The following is a 21,456-nucleotide window of genomic DNA, read 5'->3' on the forward strand; positions in this document are numbered from 1 at the left end:
CAGATTACTTTAAGTTGTCTTTCTCCCATTCATAATAAAATGAACTTTTCTATTACTTATATGATATAAGACAACGGAAGTATTCGTTATTAATACAATATACTCGAGGATGTTATTATTGCTAAATTAATAACCATTAAAACATAATTCATTAAATCGATTGTAAACATAATCGATAATAACTTTTTGGGAAATATATCTCGTATAAATATTACAAAACTTTTTTGACCTCATTAACAGTCTCGCTATCTTCGATGCCTCAATATTTCACAGTAGCCTATATAAAAGCAATTAGTATAAACATTTAGTTATTTCTAAAATGTTGAAGTGTACGGTTCTTGTGGCGTTTCTTGTGTTGTTAGAACACACGTGTAGTGGTCGGTATTTGCAAACGTGCGGGCCGAATGACAACGAAAAAATTATTTTTAATCAAACTGGTAAGTGTATTTGCTTTGATGTTTTTAATAACTTAACACCTGAGGAAACTCTTCCAATGTCAAATTTGCTCTTTCAATATCAGTTTAAAATGATTCAGGATTGTGAATGATTCAGATGATCCTTGTCAGGATTGTGAAAAGATTCTCTAAATGTAACATAATTTATATTTTAACATTTAAAGGAACCATTTTCCTTGGTACAAAATCTATGTAATATCGCAAAAAAACCTTTTTAAATATTTTGTCAGATTTAATTTTCGACATCCCTTTAATGCCAGGCACAGAAACTAAACTAAAAGATTCTCTATGGATTTCTTATTACTTCAACAATACATTACTTCAAATTTATTTGTCAGTTTAAGTACTTATGTGATGGTTCAATGCCTTAAACGAAAATAGAGCATTAGTTTTTTATGCTTATTTGAAACAAGATTTTCGTTTGACTTTTGAAATTAATTTCTACTAATATTTTAAAATTTTGTGATATTTTTGTATAACAAGTAAAAAAGTCACACAGTTTTTTTATTACAAGTTTTTATTGGTCTTTGATATAGTTAATAATAATTCCTCTGTAAAAAATTTCTTTTTTACTTTGATTAGATTAATTTAAAAGTGATTACTAATTATCAGATTAAGGTAAAAATGCACAGAGAGTATTTTGCATATTTGTGTATATCACTATCAAAATTTTTGCAAATTATTATAGAAATCGAAATAAAATGCGAAAAACGCTAAAGTAATGCTTGTAGTTGGATACAATTTATTTAATTGTTCTTGGTATTTTCCAATAGATAAAAATCGCTTTATTAATAGACAGAAAAACCCATTATTAGTAATATAAATGGAAATAACGATTTTTTCCGCTCAGAACTTTTGTAAATTCCAAAATTTGTGCTTGACTTCTGGGTGGCACTTTCCTTCTGTAGCTGTGGACCATCATTTCGGTGATTTTTTAGATAGGCTTGTCTGTATTTTCAATAAGGCAATATTTTTAATTACAATTAAGTCAAAACATCACAAACCCTGGATTACCAAAGCTATCCGCATATCAGCCAAGAATATGCGTTCACTACTGTACACCAAGAAATTTAATACCAACGTCTTTGTCACTGAATATATCTCCAAGTACAGAGAAACCTATCTATAACTTGTCAAAACAGCTTAAAAAAATGTACTAACAAAATCATTTGGGAAGCTCTAAAAATATTGCAAAAGAAACTTGGTCCTACAATAAACGATCTTCGAAATATAACTAACACAGCTCAAAAATTTTCTCTTCCAAACCCTGAAAATCTATATGAGTAGTTCGTTAATGTGAGTAAAAATATAACATCAACTATTTTGCTACAACAAGATCCTATTTCCTATCTCCTAAATTTAAAAAAGGTCTCGAATTCATTCTTTAATTGATAAATTTTATAATAGTTAATATATTTAATAATCAATAAATTTGAACTGATCCAAACAATAAGTAATATCAAAAGCAAATTTTCCTGTAGTACTGATGAACTTTCCATAAAAAATCATGAATGTGTTGCTTGTGTGAATCCATTTCAGAAGATAAAAGAAATAATAAATTTGACTTAGTCACAATCAATTTAATTTAACTATCCAGACGACCGGTTTCTCTTTCTACAATATGCAAAGCATCTTCAGGTCTCGATACAAAGTTAAATAAATGCTGAAATAATAAACCCATATTAGGGTGTTGTCTAATAAAGATAAACAAAGATAGATGATATAAATTACAGTAATTATGCCAATATTACATGTCTGTGGTTTTTCAAAATGAATAAAATGTTTAAGCAGACAAGGTAAGACCCACAAATTGCTAAAATAGTCTATTAAATTGTAATAAATTAATAAATGAACAAATAAATAAAACATTACTTACATGTCGGTACTCTATTAATTGATGGTTGAAAGAACATGGTTCAAACTATCCTGTATTGTTAAATGGAGAACTTAAGTCTGCTATTGTAATTGTTTGACAGTAAACGGGGAAGTTCTTGAGGAGACAGTTTTTGTCCAATGAAGTAGAGATAGGTGTAATGTGATTGTTTGTTAGATGAAAGTAATGTTCCATACCATTGAGTTATTTAAAAGTTATTTATATTTATTCTAGAGATATATTTATGAAATGTGTGTTATTTATTGAGATTTTATTTTATGAAGGTGACAGTTGTAAGACAATGAATGAGATTAGATGTACAAATTGTGTGGGTGTGCAATTCTTTCAACTTTCTAATTATCAAATTTCTTTGATAAAGTTCTATTGAAATATATGGCAAATGATTGCAAAGTCAAGTATTTAAAGTTAAAAATTAAGGACAATTTAAGACACACAGAAGACACTTAAAAGGGGAACGAAACAAACATTAAATTTAAAAAAGGGGGAAGGACTTGAATGCACTACATCTCTTACTTGGAGACAATGAGTTTTTATGTTATCTATTAGATTTTAGAGGTAAATTTCCATAAAAAATTTTCTTAAATTTACCCAAATGTATATTTCCAGAGTACCTAAAGACAGCCATTATAAGGGTGTGAAAATTGCCTTTATAAGTGTGGTAAAAAATTGAATGTCTGCAACTATAGACTTATTGCCTTACTACCGGTCCTATTCAAAATTATTAAGAGACTTATAAAAGCCCGACTTATGGCCTTTCTCGTTGAAAACAACATTTATCACAGTTAGTTCGGCTTTTTATCTAATAAATGTAATAGCGATGCTATGTTTTTGTAAATCGGAACATTTTGATAAAAAAACTAAATTTCTATGGAATTTGAGTTATTTCTTTGAATTGGTTTCAATCTTACTTAAGAAATAGGAAACAGCTAGTTAAAGCAGATGATACTGAGTCCAAAAGCATCGCTTGTGGAGTACCACAAGGTTCAGTATTGGGTCTCCTACTTTTCCTTATCTTTATAAATGACATCACTAACTTAAAAATCGATGGAATTTTTTTTCTTTTTGCTGATGATACCAGTATCACCTAGAGGAACTCTACTATTGCAACTCTTCATGCAACTATAACTTGTGATCTACCTAAAATAAAAACCTGGTCCGACTCTAATTTACTCTCTTTTAATGTGGATAAGACAGTAGCATTATCCTACAAAAGAGCTCTTCAACCCTTGCTTCTTAATAACAGCCAGATCAGATTCATCAATTCTGTAAAATTTCTTGGTATTTTTATAGACAGCAACCTTAAATGGCCCTTTATATCGCTTTGATAAGTAAGAAACTAGCCTCAGCCTGCTATGCAATAAGATCTGTTTCGAAGAAATCAAGTTAGTATCTTCCAAAATAACATATTTTATCTTTGTTCGAGTCTAATCTTCGATATGGTCTTCTTTTTTGGGGTTCTAGTACAGCTGCCCAATCTGGTGCTTTTTTTAAATAAAAAAAAAGAACAATACGTTATCTTTTTGGCCTCAGTAGAATAACATATTGCAGAAGCTACTTAAAAAATCACGGGATTTTAACTCTTAACTTTTTTGTATATTTTAGAAATTGTTTGCTTAATTGGTAGACATCTACATGTTTTTCCAGCAAGACCTAATCATGGCTACTCCACCAGAAATTCAACCTTTGATGTGTATTTACCGATCCCGTCCGCTGAGTTAGTAAAGAAATCTATATTATATTCGGCAAAAAAATTAAACAACCATCTCTCTTTGCAACTTAAATCTGCAACTTCTTTCCTTCGTTTCCGTGAAATGACAAAAGCCTATCTATCTGAAAGAACAAATTATTCAGTGGAAGATTTTCTTAACGAATAACTAAGAAATTACAGTACGTTTAGATACAAGCAACTAAAGCATTTATATATCATATATATATATATATATATATATATATATATATATATATATATATATATATATATATATATATATATATGTTTGTTTTGAGGTTTCCGCGGGAGCTATATGTGCTGTCACTATTTTTCCGGGTTTGACTCCGCGTTGTAAAATGCTGGTTTTCTTGAAAACCATTGTTTTGGCGACGTTTCGGCAAGGTCTCACTTGCCATTCTCAAGCCTGGTGGAACTACTTCTCGTCGTTACTCGATTAGTACAGTACTAATCGAGTAACGACGAGAAGTAGTTCCACCAGGCTTGAGAATGGCAAGTGAGACCTTGCCGAAACGTCGCCAAAACAATGGTTTTCAAGAAAACCAGCATTTTACAACGCGGAGTCAAACCCGGAAAAATAGTGACAGCATATATATATATATATATATATATATATATATATATATATATATATATATATATATATATATATATATATTGGATATCACATGCATTAGTTCGTAAGGTTTTATTATGCAATTTGCAATTTATTTAAATTTTGCAATGGGTCGTATATTTCATTATCTTTTATTTTGTGATCTTGACGATTTATGTAATTTTAGAAAATTTTAAATTGTTATTGTTATTTTTTTGATCCTTTGTAAGCTTTGTCCATAAAATTGTACAATTTTCAGTGACAACGAAGCACATTTCTATTTTATTCTATTCTATATTATTCGTCTTGTCGTCGTTACTGCCCAAACAACCTCGTCGTCCTTGTCCCAACAGCCTCGTCGTCACTGTTTCAAGACAGCTTCCATTAGAGTTATAACTTCCATTAGCCAGATTTTTAAAGTTAATAGCTTATTTTTTTTTAAAATCTCTTATCTATCTAAGCAAATTACCAATTTTTTAGTGAAATTTTTATAACTTTTTTTATTAACAAAGGTAAAGTAATGTTAATGTATATGTAAAATAAAGTTTTTTAAAGCTGACTTGTTTTTCACAAAATTTGTTATAACACCGGTTCTAATAATCGCCAAAGTTAACCAAACGCCATTTTGTTCACTTTCAAAAAGGAACAATTTTTAATTTGGTAAAATTAAATATCTTTAATAGTTTAGAAGATTCAATTATTTAAACAATAAAATTGTTGATAACAAATCATCTGACGAGATTTTAACCTGGTACCCTTGAAAACTGGAATCTAGGCACCAAAAAAACATAAAAACTTCAAGGTACCGAGGACACATAAAAGTACATACTCAACCCCTCTGACTCCTAGAATACTAAGAAATGTAGTTTAATTAATGTATTTAATACTAATTGGTATTTGTGATAACTAGAGGAACAATTTAAAAATCTTATACATTATTCTAACCATTATTAAAACTACATATTGATCAAAAATATTGCAGTTCATAAAATAATAATGTTATTTACAACTTTTTGCAGATTACAATGTGATCGGTCCTCCCCTTTTATATCATGATGTGGAATCTGTCCTTGAACTTCTAAGAAAACCTGAGGTAAATATTTTTCTTTATTACTAGCTACAGTACGATCAGCGAGAAGTTAACTGCGTTAACTGGTTAACTGCGCGTAAATAGAAAAGGGTGTCTTCATGAGAGAGATATAATAGCCCTGTAGTAATCCCTATTCATGTTCATGCTCATTCAATATTCACTTGTGGTGTTAATTTTAAATTTAAACTTATTATTTTAAAAGGAATAAAAAATTAAAACTTTTATACCGAGAAATTGTTATTCTTGGTTGCTACATAATCCATCCGAGCTATAAATGTCATATTCAGAATCACTGTTTGCTATGTCATCACTCAAGTCAATTATAGTTTCATAGAAAACTGACATCTCCAATTGAAGCCACTTTATCACAATTTTGACGTGACAACGTCTTAAATTAGGTTGTGGCTCGGAGTCACTCATGAAAAACTGTAACGCCCGCTTACGTCTGTTACGATGAGTCACCGAACGAGAGAGAGGCCCGCCGGACCGGCGAATGCCTTGCGTCTCTCTCCCACTCAAACATGATCGGTCCGCTGGTGCGATGCTATTTCTTCTATCATCGTCCTATCCTCAACAAAATCACTCAAATAGAAATTAGTTAAGTTTAAGTTTACATGTACAATGTTTTAGTAAACAAAATATATTTCTATAGTTAAAATTTGTGCAATTCTTATTTTCATTCAATTCCTTGTTCCTATTGTGCAATTTAATAATATTCATATCAATAAATATTCTACCGAGAAAAAGACGTTGTCACGTAAAATCTTCGCCCGTAAAACCGACTTTACAGGCAACCGATTTTTTTTTTTCTGTCTTCAACAGCAAATATATCAAAGAACTTATCAGATAATTTCATAATATCAACTTATTTGAAGCTGACATTTATTGCGCCAACGAAATTTTTAAGTGCAGCCCAAAATATCTCATGTTTAAAACTTCTTATAATACATCACCAAAGTAGAAATGCGAAGATTTTTATCGACGAAACCAAATTTAAGATTTTGGCTTTAATCTGTACCTTCTATGAATTGCAATGCAAAACAGACAATGCTAAAGGTATAAGAGAGATATGGAGAATCTATAGTGTCAATATTAAAGCCATTTTGTTGTTGTTTTTTTTGACGGAAAATATTTGATTTTACGATAATCTGCAATGCAGATGACGCAACACTACTCTCTCAAAGTGAAGATGAGTTACAGCGTATGCTGCACCAATTTAATATAACCGCCAGAAAATTTAACATGTTAATTTCACCAAAAAAGCCAAATGCATGGTTACAACAGCAAATTTACTAAGATCTAAATTGAAGCTGGAAGGTCAATTAATAGAACAAGTGCTGGAGTTTAAATATCTAGGCATCACATTATCTAGCTACGAAAATCTCGAAACTAAAGTGGAAGATCAAGTGAATAGAGCAAACAGAGCCGCAGGCTGCCTGAATGAAAAAAAAAAATAAAATATCGGGAAAGAAACGAAAGGCAGAATTTACAAAACAGTCATTAGACCAATAATGAGATACGCGACAGGAAAAAAACCTGACACAGAGAGGACAAAAAGGATGTTAGGAACTGCAGAGATGAAAACACTTAGAAAAATTGATGGTAAGACACTATGGGACAGAGCTAGAAGTACAGATATACGACGTAGATGCGTAGATCAAGGTGGAGAAGATCAAGAACTTGGTAAGAAATAGAAGAATAAAATGAACCAATCATATAAGCATATATACAACAAATAGAGTAGTAAAGACAGCAAGAGACGGATCCCCAATAGGAAGACAATCAGTAGGAAGACCACGAAAACGATGGAACGATAACTTACCAGAGGCACATTAAAAAACAGACATAGTTATGTCTATATAAAAAGAAGAAGAAGACGTTTAGAGCTTCTGTACTAGTCGCTCTGATGATTCCTGGTAAAAAAAATACTTATAAGCGAATATACAGAGGCACTATACGTAAAATTAAATCTTAACTGTCTTTTCTTCTAATAATACGGTCAATTGAATACTTAACAGATTGAAGCTTAAGTACTTTAATCAAGTTATATATATTTGAACGAAGCATTTTATCATTGTGTGCTATTTCTTTCCTTAAACCATAGTTGTATATTTGCTTTATTAGATATTGGAGTTTGGTATCAATCCACTTGTTTATTGAGGTATGGTGCATTGTTTATTCCTATCATGCCGTTTGGAGGTAAATTTATTAGAAGTTTCTCCCTAAACCACTTCTAGTAATTTTTAATGTTTGTATCATCGTGATATTCACCTGATTTTAATTGGGATTTTTGCTTCAAATACGAATCCATTCTTACTACCAGCAGCAACAATAATTAACCTTTTCCATTTCTAAGCTGGTATTCTCAGACCGCTACAACTGTTATCACTCCAATTTTATTCCTTTACGCCATCCGAATGCAAGTCTCATCTTTGAAAACAGTTGTTCGGATTTTGTGTGTCTATTAGTTTTGGTTTTATCCCAACGAAATACTATATTATGAATCAGTTCTCATAGAGTTTCTCTTTTTTAGGGTAACCTGTTTCTTGTACAGACTTTGTATATCATCGGTTAACTATCGGAAACATATTTTCTTTAAGATTGATGACAGATCGAGGTAGCAAACCTTCGATCTATTTTTAGTTTGGATACTCTTTAATTCTTTTTTTTTTAAACGGAGAACAGAACTTAATATTAATTGGGCTACCATTTTCTATTTTTTAGCCATACTTAATTATTCTTTAACCTGATTTTAAGCTCTTCATCATTATACTGCCTTTACAACCCTGCGTCGGTCCTAGCCTCCACAAGCACTTCTCTCCAGTCGTTCCTAGTCGCAAGTTTTGTGGTTGCGTGCTTATTTTTATATACTTCGTTTTGTTGGTGTTCAATATTTAACCCATTTTTGTAGCTGATTTTTTTAATGCTACATACGCTTCTCGTAGAACGTTTTCCGTTCTCCCAACAATCTTAATATCATTAGCATAGACCAGGATTTGCAGTGATTTATTATATAATACACCAGTGGTTATGATTTGTGACATACGTATTACTTTTTTTAAAACCAGATTGAACAGTATACAGGAGAGAGGGTCTCCCTGGTTCAGTCCGTTATTTGTTTTAAAAGGTTCAGACAGTTCCCCCGAATTGGTACTCTATATTCAACTTTTTCAAGAGTTAGTTTTGTTTAATTTACCAACTGATTTGGTACTTATAGCTCTTTTATTGCTTGGAACATTTCTCTTCTATTCACAGTCGTAGGCTCCTTTGTAGTCTATAAATATGTGATGAGTATCAATCCCATATTCCAGTGTTTTTTCTAAAATTTGTTTTAGGGTTGCAATCTGATAAATTGTCGATTTACCATCTCTAAAATCAGCATGGTATTTTCCTACTATCCGTTCTGCATATGGTGCCATACGGTGACATAGTACTTTGGAAAATATTTTATACACTGCATTTAAAAGCGTAATTCCTCTGTGTTTAGAGCATTCAAAGATATCTCCTTTTTTGTGTATGGTGTAAAGTATTCTAATATTCCAATCATTAGGGAGGTATTTCTGTATCTATATTTCTTTTAAAAACTGCTGTAATGCCATTATGGTATCATGTCCACCTTCTTGATATAGTTCAGCTGGGAGATTACCTATTTCAAGCGATTTGTTCCTGGCTAGTTTTTAGCTGAATCTTTAACTTCAAGAATCGTTGATGGTTCCTCTTCCCTCTCGTCTGTTCTCCTTACCTCATCTTTTTCGTTTTCCAGGTTTTCTTCTTCTTCCTCTATATTAAGTGCTTGGTTAAAGTATTCCACACATCTAATCAATACATCTTTACTTGTTGCCATTATGTCTTCCGCATTGTCTTGTGGTTGCCTCGAATTCTTTTCTATTGATGTTAACTTTCTTATAGATGAATTCTTTCTTTCTGTTAAGGTTTTCTTAAAGTTTCTTATTTAGGTGGTTTCGTTTTTTTTTCTTTTTTATGTCATTTGTTCTTTTCTTTTATTTGTCTGGTAATTATCTCCAGTAGTTGTTCTAGTTAGTCTAGTAAGCATCTTTTTGTAGGCTTCATCTTGTCATTTGTTGACAACCAACCAATCAAACCAATAATTTTTACGGCTACAAATTTCTGTTTCTATTTCATCTTTCGCTGCTGCTTCAATTTCTTTCTTTATTCTGGTCCAGTAGCAGTCTATATCTGCTTGGCCTTCGTCATTTTACATTTTAAGCTCACGACGGTAAATATTGTGTAAATTTTGATTCTATTAAGTTGGAAAATAATTTTTTATTTGTTTAAATATTTAAAATCTGTTTTATATTTATGTTTAAATTATCATTAAATTAGTTACTTGTTACATTAGCTTTACGCTTTTGTAGTTTATTTGGTTCTTATAAAAGTCTACCTCAATTAACTTTTTCTGTAGTAAACTTGAAACATATTAAAAATAATTGCTTGGCCCTGAGATCCTAAATATTAGTTTTGACCTTTTAATTTTGAATTCCAAAATGTATCCTTTCAGAGAAATATTTAAATACTTGACAACACTGCAATGGATTTAATGTTAGGAGCTCAATGTCTTCCGCTTCAAGATCAGAGAACAAATAAATTATGCGATAATATAAAATTTGGTCAACACTCAACAAGCCACTTCTTGTTTGATAAACTGTATTTAACAAATGTATTTACTCCTGTTTATTTTTTTAATTGAGCTTTTAAACAAAAAGAAAAATATGGTGGTGAACTGGTTTGAACTATACTGTAATCTATTTTAATAAAATATAATGATCTTAATATCTATCACAGACAAAAGCGCAAACAATAGAAAAAGTTTCATCTCCTTTTGTTTTTTTTTAATATTGTTCTGCTAATAAAACCACTAAATGAAACTTTTATAAAATTAAACACTACATCTGGTAAAAGTCTGTGGTAAATGGATTAAGTGGAAGCCCTTCCGCTTTATCTCGCGATACACACAGTATGGGGTGGCAGTATGAAATTAAAAATAAAATCGTTCCATGTCAGATATTGCATCGTAACATAATCTTACTTATTTCTTTTCTAAAAACAAATTAAACGGTATTCTCAAGGGAGAAAGAGTGATAATATATATAAGAGAGTATAATATATTTTAATATTGTTCCCAGTTTTTTAAATATTTTTTAAATTAGCCCAATTACTTTTATATTATGCGTATGTCAACCACAAAATAACATTGTTTCTTCTTCTTATTGGTTTTCATTGTGACATTTTCTTTATTATTTTTATGTCTTTCTTGTGCCATTAAAGATCTTCGATGGTATCGGCCTTTATCGCTATGTTATCGGTGTATTTCTTAGACAACGAAAGAGACGGGGTGCGTAATCGTATGGAATTAAGTGAAGCCAAAACCGGCACCAGAAAGGTTGCCAGGTCATATTTTATTTCTTTAGTAGATTGATAATAATGGATATATAGCAATAAATAATTTTTTTTAAAAGTTATAATTGAACACTGATATAATGATCACTTTTTGAATATGATTTTATCATTACATAGTTTTTAGTAGATCGATGTGTTTCAGTAAATCAGTCAATTGAAGTTGAAATCGGTAAACCTGCGAGAGATAGTAATGGGGCAACGTACAGGCACCAAAACATGGCGGTCACCTCGAAACTGGAAACTTTGCGTAGTTTTATTAAATCAGCGTTACCTGTCCTCTCTCTTTCCTTGTCTAAGGTATACTTAATGTAGTTAATAATTATACCGATTACTTTATTACCCTTTTTAGAATCTGTCACTGCATCTGCGAATATAGCAGTGATAGGAAAATTGGACCAGTTTGACAATTGGCATGAGTATATGAAATACATTTTAAAACAAGAATGATCTAGAGATCATATTTAAACCATTTAAATTACAAAGGGTAAGCAAGGAAAAATAAATTACCGGAAAAGAATAAAAATAACTTAAGGTGAAAGTTATACCAAACAGAAGATACCTACGGTAATAAAAATATTAAAAAAAGGGAACAGGAAACCCCTACTAGTAGATGTGATAGAAATAATTTTATTAAAAATATTGTTATTAGAGAACAATTAATACAATGGAGTCAAGCTCAATAACCTGTCGCATCAGATAATACAATAGTGTTTTCCAATACCATAGAAGGGCTTCAAAACTTATGAACAAAATAACGGAAGCAAGTAGAATATATGTACTTGATAAAAACACCAGCAAAACCAAGCTAATGATCATCAGCAAGGAAAATATAACCGGAGCAAATCTGTATGTGAAGAGATTAAATGTCGCATCGGAAAGGTAAAAAGTTCTTGACTATGAGCTCTGCGTTCAAGAGCTATTACTTCATCCTAGAAACAAAAATAAGGCTTTTTAAATGTAACGTTTAGTCAATGCTTCTGTACGGAGTAGAAACGTGGACATTGAAGGCGGAAACTTTATCAAAACTTCAGGCCTTTGGTTATACAGAATGATCCTGAAGATAACATAGACATAGACAGACAAAATCACCAATGAAGAAGTACAACGGAGGTTGAACACAACCGCGGATTTGGTCAACATCGTGAAGGGCCGTAAGCTGCAGTACTTGAGATATATATTGAGAAATCAAGGCAGATATGAGCTACTCCAATGTATTTTGCAAGGTAAAATTGAAGGAAAAGGACCCCAGGAAGAAGAAGAATATCCTGGCTTGCTAACCTGAGAGCATGGTATAGAAAGACCTCAACACAGCTATTCCGTATAGCAACCAACAAAGTCATCATAGAATGATCGTCAACGTTCAGAACGGACAGGCACCCTAAGAAGAAGAACAATTTTCTAATATTTTTAAATAAAATATTTGTATTTACTTTAACAAGCGTATTGGAAAAAAGTATTTATGAGTATTTAATTAAGTTTTCAATGAGTCTTTTTCCAGAAGTTTTCACTTACAGATGCTCAACATGATCTTATTCGTCTTTGTTAAGACGATTGGTATTGAGCAAGTAATTAACTTCTTACTAAATATAAATACTTTTGCAAGGCGAAAGTAATACTGTTCCCGTGTGCTATTCCAGTTTTTAATTCGTACTTAATATAAGCTACTTAAAATATCTGCAAACCTATGACTTTTTTCTTTTTACACTTTGTTTTCTTTTTTTTATGGGCGAATACAAGTACCAATACTGACGTTTATTGATGGTTCGTTTATTCTAATTTCATTGATAACAGATTGAAAATATATCTCTTATAGGATTTTTTATTAAAAGTGGGTAGCTAAAAACAGTTTATCCTAATATTTGGCAATATTACTCTGACGTTATGCCAATATAGTGACACAGATAATTGTCATTTGCCAACTCTTTTCCTTCCAGTTCCACGATGCATCCATAAGTGTTCATTCAATATTAATTCAATTTTTATGAAAAAGTATTAATTGATTGAAAATGATAAACCTCGTACAAATTAAATGCAACGCCTATATTTTAGTAATGTGTTATTTTTTTCCATTACATTAAAATGTACATTTAAACAAATTTTCCAAAAGCAAAAGGAAACTTTATTAGATTTAAACTAAATAAAATGAACCAAATTAATAGAATTTGCAATACACAAACAAATTACTCGTTAGGCATAATTAATAAAGTAGATATTGAAGTCCCAACCACAATTATAAAGAGGTTTCTTTTTATTAAAAAAAAATATGAAAATAATCTAACTTTTGTATTCAACAAATATCTATTGTGATTAACGCCCTCAATGACCCATTACAAAGTTTTTGAAAAATTCATTTTAATCTGATTTTCGATTTTTACTGTAGAAAAAAATTACACATTAGCTTAACATGTGTGTTTCATGTAATTTTAAAAAGATACAAGACTTTTAATCGTCTTCTTCTTAGCCTTCTGTCGTCCATGTTGGGACATAGGCCTCTCCCAACTCCTTCCATCGGTCTCTATCCTGAGCAACATATTTATAATTTGTTCCGGCTATTCTTTTAATGTCATCAACCCATCTCATCTGTGGTCTTCCTCTTGGTCGTTTACTTTCGTAAGGGCTCCAATGTTGTATTGTAGTATTCCAACGTTGGTCTTTTGGATCTTACCCAGTCATTCCTCTTTTTATCTGACATAGTCTTTTTATACCCAACATTGCTCTTTCCATTGTTCTTTTTATTGTGGCTAGTTTATTCATGTTTGCATTGGATATGATCCAGGTTTGACATCCATCTGTCATGATAGGAAGGATGCATTGGTTGAACACTTTGCTCAAGTATTGGAGTATTTTGCGGTTCTTAAGTATCCAACTAAGTTTTCCAAATCCTGCCCATGCTAGTCTTGCTCTTTGTCAAGTCTCAGGATTTAGCCTAGGTAGATATATTCCTGAATTTGTTCTATCTCACTGCCATTTATTGTTATACGTCTGAGGTCATCTGTGTTTGTCATTATTTTTGTTTTTTATAGACTTTTAATAAATTAATAATATTTAATAAAATTCAAACCAATACGAACATTAAAATTTTGGCTTTATGAAACTAAAAAAGAAGGCACTGACAAATGGCGAATGTTTGCATCCCCGTTGATATAAAAATCGATCTTTTCTGCATTTCTTAAAAATTTAATTAGTATAAATTTTAACTTTAAGTTTCGCATATTCAAATAGTTTATTACTATATCCCGTATTTTAGCAGGTTTAATATAAATTTTGTTTTATTAATTTTTTTAGTACAAAACCAACATCTATGTTCAACAGCTACTTGAACAATACCATCAAGCTAAAGAAAGAGAACAACAAATAGAAGTTCTAGGAAATTCAAAGAAGTATCCATTGATTGTTATAGAGGGAATGTCTGGAACAGGTAATAACATGATTTTATATTATTAAAGCTTATTATTACTATATATAGATGATACAGGTGTCATTTAAACGCGGCAAAAATCCTTCGTGAACTGGTTTTTAATACTCGAGAACATGTGTAAATAAATAAAGCAAAAATACGTTTGAAATTTCCGCTTATACGTATTTCGAATGTATGTCTCCTCAGAGCGATTTATGGAGATGCTCTGGATTGAAGATCTGATCATTATGGACGTATTATGTTATAACCATGCATTTTGTCCTTTTTGGGGAAACTAACATGTAAAATCTTCTGGTGGTTATATTAAATTGGTCCAGCATACGTTGTTAATCATCTTCACATTGGGAGAGTAGTATTGCGTCGTCTGCATAGCAGATTATTTTGAGTTGTTTTTCTCCCATTTGGTATCATTTTTTGGTTCTTACTTTTTTTAATATTTCGTTTATAATTAGGTTGAAAAATAGAGGACTTACGTAATATGTCTGTCTTATCCCATTGCCAGCTCTAATAGGGTCAGTTAGTTCTTCTTCTACTTTACTTTTATTGTGTTGTTTTGGTAGATATTTTCGATCGTAAGATCGCAAGATCGAAGATATATACATTCCTTGAAGTATCTCTCTTTTTTACAATAAGTGGATACCGTCCTTTAATTTGACTTGGCCAAATGCCTTCTTAAGTTCCACGAAACATAGATATACCGGTTCGTTGTATTTTAATAATTTCTTTTGCACTCACCTCATTATAAATATAGGGTCGTTGCATGATCTTCCCGACCTAAAACTTTTGTTGTTCTTCTGCTAGTGTTATTTCATTCAGTTTATTTGTTATCAGTTTGGTTGTTAATTTTAGTGTCGTGTTTAATAAATTAATTCCTCTTTAATTTTCCCGGTCCGATTTAGTTTTAGCAGGTGTTTGGTCAAGTTCCTAATTCCTGGGTACATATATGGAGTGTGACATAGTACCATGCGCTAATAGAAAAACAAAAGAAAAAAAGTGCAATTTCAATATACCTCCCACATGACTGGCTACAGTTTATTCAATTCACGAAGAAAAAGAACAAATTTGAGTTTTTAAGCAGAATAAACAAATGAAGTAAGAAAACTTTTATGGCTTTTTTAAACTCTTCAATGATCAGCTAGTTTTGAAGAAAAGGAATGAAAATGGTTTGTTATTCAAATGGCATAATGTAAAGTGGTTAAACTATGATGGTAACGAGACAAGGAAAATCAAATAATATAAGAAAAACCTGACTGATGATAACTTTGATGGACTAACTTTGTGGAAAATTTTTTACTTTCACAGATATGATTCACAGCTCCGTACATCTAAAGACAAAAGAAGAGATTTAATTTCAATTCTTAATTTGATACCGCCTATTTTCCATGAATTTTATAATAATATATTGACATGAGACAATATTGCAGATGAAAATTCTGATCTTCAGGATGAAACATATGAACTTTAGTGACGTATGTGTTTGATTTTTCTTATTACTTATTTCAACGATGCCAATAAAAAAAATTTATTTAAAAATCCTTTATAAAAGGTATAAAACTAAAATACTAAATCGGGCTATATCACAAAACGTAGTCCGAATCCATATTCCATCCAGGTGTACATATTTTGAGCCACTAAATATTTGGGTAAAAACCTGTTAAATGTTAAAAATTTGAATTTAGGTTACATTATTTTATCATATATTTAATGATTTTAAAGTTACAATTGGAATTGATAATATGGCAACGTAAGACTCTACAGGAGGTTGCTGGTCCTGAGACAAAGTGTCTACGAGGACTTGTTGATACCAACTAATTGAAATGACAATATTGACATGTTAGGATGGAAGTTGGAACAAAGCAGTCAATGTAACTTAGGAATTTGTCTAAATATGACAGTAGAAAAGCAATATGACAGTATTTAGACAAATACTTCAAGTTACACTGACTGGTTTGTTCCGACTTGTTCTCAACCCAAATATTTAGTGACTCAAAACATGTACACCTAGTAAGTATTAATCAAATTTTTTATTAACCTTGGTCAAAGTTTTAAATTTCATGTTTTCTTTAATTAAAGTGGTTATATACTTTTAGGACACACTGATGAAGGAATATGGATTCCGAAAACGTTTTGTGATATAGCCCCATTGTGTATTTTAATTTCATACCTTTCATAAAGGATTTTTAAATAAATTTTTTGTGATACATGGTATACAGCCAGCTACAGGAACTTAGTTTCCTTGTGGATGTCAATAAAAATTTAACATTTTTATATTTACAGGAACTTAGTTTCCTTGTGGATTTTTATAATGTTTTGCTTCTAAAATACTTTTAATAAATAAATATGTATTTCTTGACTTAGTGTCGTATTACCAAGCTATGCAATACAATTTTGACTGGTAGAAAAGCCGCAAGTCACAAAAATACCTAAAATATACTAGAGTTTTACAAACATATACAAATTAATAACAATCCGCATAATTTAAAGATCATAGACAAAAAGCTCCATTTGGAAAAAAATTAATAAACTTTAAAGGTCTCTCTTGTAAAAGTCGCTCTGAGGTGACCTAATAAGGTCAAAATATGTATAAGCAGACGGCAAGAGCCCTGAATTAAAATTAAATCTCAAACGCTTTTCTGCAATTTATTTTATAATTATTTATAGAATAAGTCTTATTTGATGTTGGTGAAACAATGTGTGTCAGTTTTATTGGTCGAATAACTTTATTTCTTGGTGAAATTGGCCATTAGACATTTAGAAACAATAAACTCGTTAATATCTAATTTCTGTTTATGTTCTGATTTTGGTGCTGAAATTTAATGGCTTATATTTATCAATTTGGGTGTATTCTGAACTTTTTTAAATTTGTTATATATTCGCTTATGTACTACCTTTGGAATGCCTTTAATGAGTGGACTCCGAGTGGATAGGACTTGTCCTATCCGAACTCTGAAACTACGATTGCTCAAGTACGAAGAGATCAGTCTTGTCATTGCTCCACTGTCATCGTATCTTCTCATTTTGTAGATCAGTCCTTTATGCCAGACTCTATCTAAAGTTTTGCTTACATCTAGGAAGGCAGCTCTTGTGAATTCTTTATCATTAAATTCAGCTGCTATATACTCTTTTAATCTGAGTACTTGTAGCTCACTGGGGTGTTCTAATCTAAAACCGAATTGGGCTTTGGGTATTATGTCTAGTCTGTCTGTTTCAGCTTGGAGTCTGCTGAGTATTACTCTCTCTACAATCTTTCTGATTGCAGCAAGCTTGCTTTGACCCGGTCGCTGCAGCTCCTCGGCGGTGTCCTCGCTTCACTTCGCACGTCTGAACTGTCCAGCGGTTAACGCTGAACTAATTGGCATTGCGTCTCTTTGGTATTGTGCCGCAAAAATGTTTGAACTATTCAACAGTTCATGGTGTCAGATTTCGTTTTTGAGAATAAGTGACCGTCTTCAATATATTTAAATTCCTATTATTCTCCGTTTTTGTAAATCAATTATACCAACTCCTTTAACTGATGGAATTATTACAGAAATACAGTCAAACGAGCTTTAGGGTATGTTTTCTCATAAATTGTTTGTATTTTAGGTAAAACCACTGTTGTAACTGCTTTAATAAATAAATTAAATGCAAAACAAATCCATTCTCCACCTGAACAAGTAAAAGCATTGCGGTGGGCATTTCGCAATAGTACGGACTTAGACATGGCTTACCAAGCTATTGGAAACTACATCGGAGGATTAGAAGTACAAAGCATGCTTAAAGACTCACCCGTTGTAATGGACAGGTAAGATAGTTCATTTTATAGACATGAAAGTTTTCTTCTATGAAGAAGAAAACCATCTATGAAAGTCCTATTTAAATAATAAAACTGTTAACAACAGTTTTTTCTACATTTGTAAAATTTTATATTTCGTAATTTTTATTTTTATTTTAAATTCTAAGTGAGATTTTCTTAAAAGAAGTCGACAAAAAAATGCAGGATATTCGATTATCTATTATGTTATGATATGCTATGTTTCTTCTATTACTTTTACCATGTTTGCCTCTAATTTTGAATTAAAATTTGTCAAAATATTGTTTATATTTTGTATTTTTTATAACAATTACCTTTTTACCACCCATTGAGTGATAACCTGACGATATTCCTCTGTTGACCTTAGCCCTCGTTGCCATTATATCTTTATCATTACCACGAAACACCAATATTAGATATTCCTTTGCTAAAAAACGACAACAAATAATAATTATACCACTTTAACTAACCTCTATTATGTTAAATCTTGTGGTAGAAAAGCAGTTTTTAAAAAATGTATAGTTTTCGTGATCTCTGTAGGTCTCTTGAACATTTTCTCAAAAGTAGGTCTCACGTCCTATGCTTTATACATATTGGTTAATTGTTTTTAGTCGATAAGCATGTATTTTATGGTCAGGTAAACATTGCAATGGTGACAAGTTAGATGAATTCCTAAGGACATTAAGAAACCATGAGTAAGTTTCGTGCGGTTAATTCGGAGTCTTCTAATGATCGAGGCTTCTCTTCCAGTTATGAAGTCTAGGGAGACAGAACCAATAAACGGTTGGAGTTCATGAAGAGTTGTTTTGCTCTTTTGCCAGTTATCTGCTACTGACTTTTCGAAAACAAATCTGAGATTGTTTCTTTAGTAAAGTTTTGGTTATTCCAGTACTTTGTTTGGTAGCTTCTTTGGCAGAATAATCTGCTGTTTCATTTCCAGTAATTACAGTATGAAAGTGCAGCGATATAAGAGAGACTGTTACATCGTGAGCAGAGAAATTTTGGTAGATGCCATAAATGTTTTGAACCAATAGGTGGTTAGACCAAAATTGTATTGATTGAATGGATAGATGAAAGGGAATCTGGAATTGCATCAGATATCTGGGAATTTATGTATGTTCCAGATAATGTTATAGATTTTGAGGAGTTTGGGGAGGCATATATCGAAGAGATTTTATAAAAAGATATAAGGGATATCACCGGGGCCAGCAGCAAGCAAGGCAAATTTTAGTTTATTTAGGGTAAAGGGGGCGTTGATAAAAGTGACATCATGAGGACATTCAAGGTGAAGAAATATTGAATGTGTAAATAACTGGGGGGAAGCTGTATTAATTTTATTAAATTTATCTTTCACTTTCACAAGCAATCCTTATTATGTTTTATGTCTAACGTAAGAATATTGTTTTGGTTTGATAAGTTTTTGGTAGTAGATTCTTGTCTATTTACATGTTGTTTACTGCTACTTTTTGATATCTGTATGATATCTGTGAGAAAAAGTCTTCCTAATACACCATACACCCATACATAGGTACTCCCCTACATACACATTCATACATACTATAGTTTTTTTCTGTTGTTCACAGGACAGCATATGGTAGTTTTAGTATTCTTATATTGCATATACACTCCGTTTTTAATTAATTTTATTAATATAATTATCTGTCAATTTCAATTTACAATTATTTACAATTATACTTTTTGTCCGGTCCTGATTTCTCAAAATTAAAATTTTTATTTTTTATCATTTTCACTTGAAACTAATCAAACTATCAGTTCTAGGCAAGGTTATCAAGTCAAGACATTTATGTTGAAGATTTTGATGCAAAATATTACGAAATGGAAAACTGTTTTCAAGGTTCAACAATAATAATAAGATTCTTCGTCCTTAAATTATTAATACGACGTAGTATTTTAAGTTTTGATACCAAATAATATACATATAATAATAATTTTTGGAATGATTTGATAATACGAAAAAATGAGAATATATACATATAAAATAATTGCTTATCCCTTTTTTAAATATTCCGTTTCTTCTTCTGGGTATTTTTACACCTGAATAATTTTCTTGGATAATGCGCTAAATTAGTTTATTTTTTTTACCTTTTTATTAACCGCACCAACCACTGAGATTTTATTACCACTAACTACTTCTTAAAAAATCATCAATTTTGGCTTATTTTTATTTTAAACTTTATTTTTCACAATTTCTGACTCAACATTTGGAATAACATCAGATTTTTTGACTTACTCTTGCATCATCTTTATATATAAAAAATAATTTTCCTACTACTACTAAGGATTTCCACAGTTTTCACTGTCCTCCTTCACTCAACCGTTTTCTCCAATTTTCCCTGTCATTTCAGTCTCCATCTCGCAGGGTTCTTTTCTCCATAGCCTCGTCGATTTCATCTCTGAATGACCTTCGGGGTCTTCCTCTCTTTCTTCTTCCAATCGGGCTCCATTCTGTGGTTTTGTTTATCCAGCGTCCTCTGTCCGCTCTTCTGACGTGGCCGTACCAGGATAGTCTCTTCTCCTCTATATAGTCGATTATGTCTGATTGCACTCCCATTCTCCGCTTAATCTCTGCGTTTTCAATTCTGTCTCTTTTTGTAAGTCTACAGCTTCTCCTCAGGAACTCCATTTCTACTGCTCTTATTCTACCTCTATTTCTCTTGTTTATTGTCCAGTTTTCGGAACCATATGTCAGGATACTTCTTGTCAGGGTATTATATATTCTCTTTTTTGTCTTTATCGTAATGTTCTTATCCCACAACACTGAGTTTAGTTGTCTTATACAGTTTCTTGTTTGCCTCAGTCTGTTGTTTATATCTTCTTCTGTTATTCCCTGGTTCGATATTATGGTTCCTAAATACTTGAATTTATCTGTTCCATTTATTTGTCTTCCCTCGTCTATCTCTAGGTTTCTCATATCCTTGTTTTCTGTTGTTAGGTATTCGGTTTTCTCTAAGTTTATTTTCATTCCGTTGTTTTTATATTCTTCTTCTAGTTTTCTGAGCATAAAGCTGAGATCTTCTTCATCTTGTGCGATGACTACTTGATC

General features: G+C 31.4%; 1 protein-coding gene across 1 annotated transcript in view; it reads left to right on the forward strand.

The window, feature by feature from the left end:
* The first annotated feature begins 248 nt into the window (after positions 1-248).
* LOC140443980 (UMP-CMP kinase 2, mitochondrial-like) overlaps positions 249-21,456 on the forward strand; it is a 28,916-nt gene continuing 7,708 nt past the window's right edge. Inside the window, exons 1-4 of the mRNA XM_072535530.1 lie at positions 249-437; positions 5,693-5,766; positions 14,467-14,599; positions 18,185-18,383. Of these exons, the coding sequence (XP_072391631.1) occupies positions 320-437; positions 5,693-5,766; positions 14,467-14,599; positions 18,185-18,383 (524 nt within the window). The 5' untranslated portion in view covers positions 249-319. The remainder of the gene's footprint in view (positions 438-5,692; positions 5,767-14,466; positions 14,600-18,184; positions 18,384-21,456) is intronic.

Source organism: Diabrotica undecimpunctata, chromosome 6 (genome assembly GCF_040954645.1).
Source record: "Diabrotica undecimpunctata isolate CICGRU chromosome 6, icDiaUnde3, whole genome shotgun sequence".
Lineage (NCBI taxonomy): Eukaryota > Metazoa > Arthropoda > Insecta > Coleoptera > Chrysomelidae > Diabrotica > Diabrotica undecimpunctata.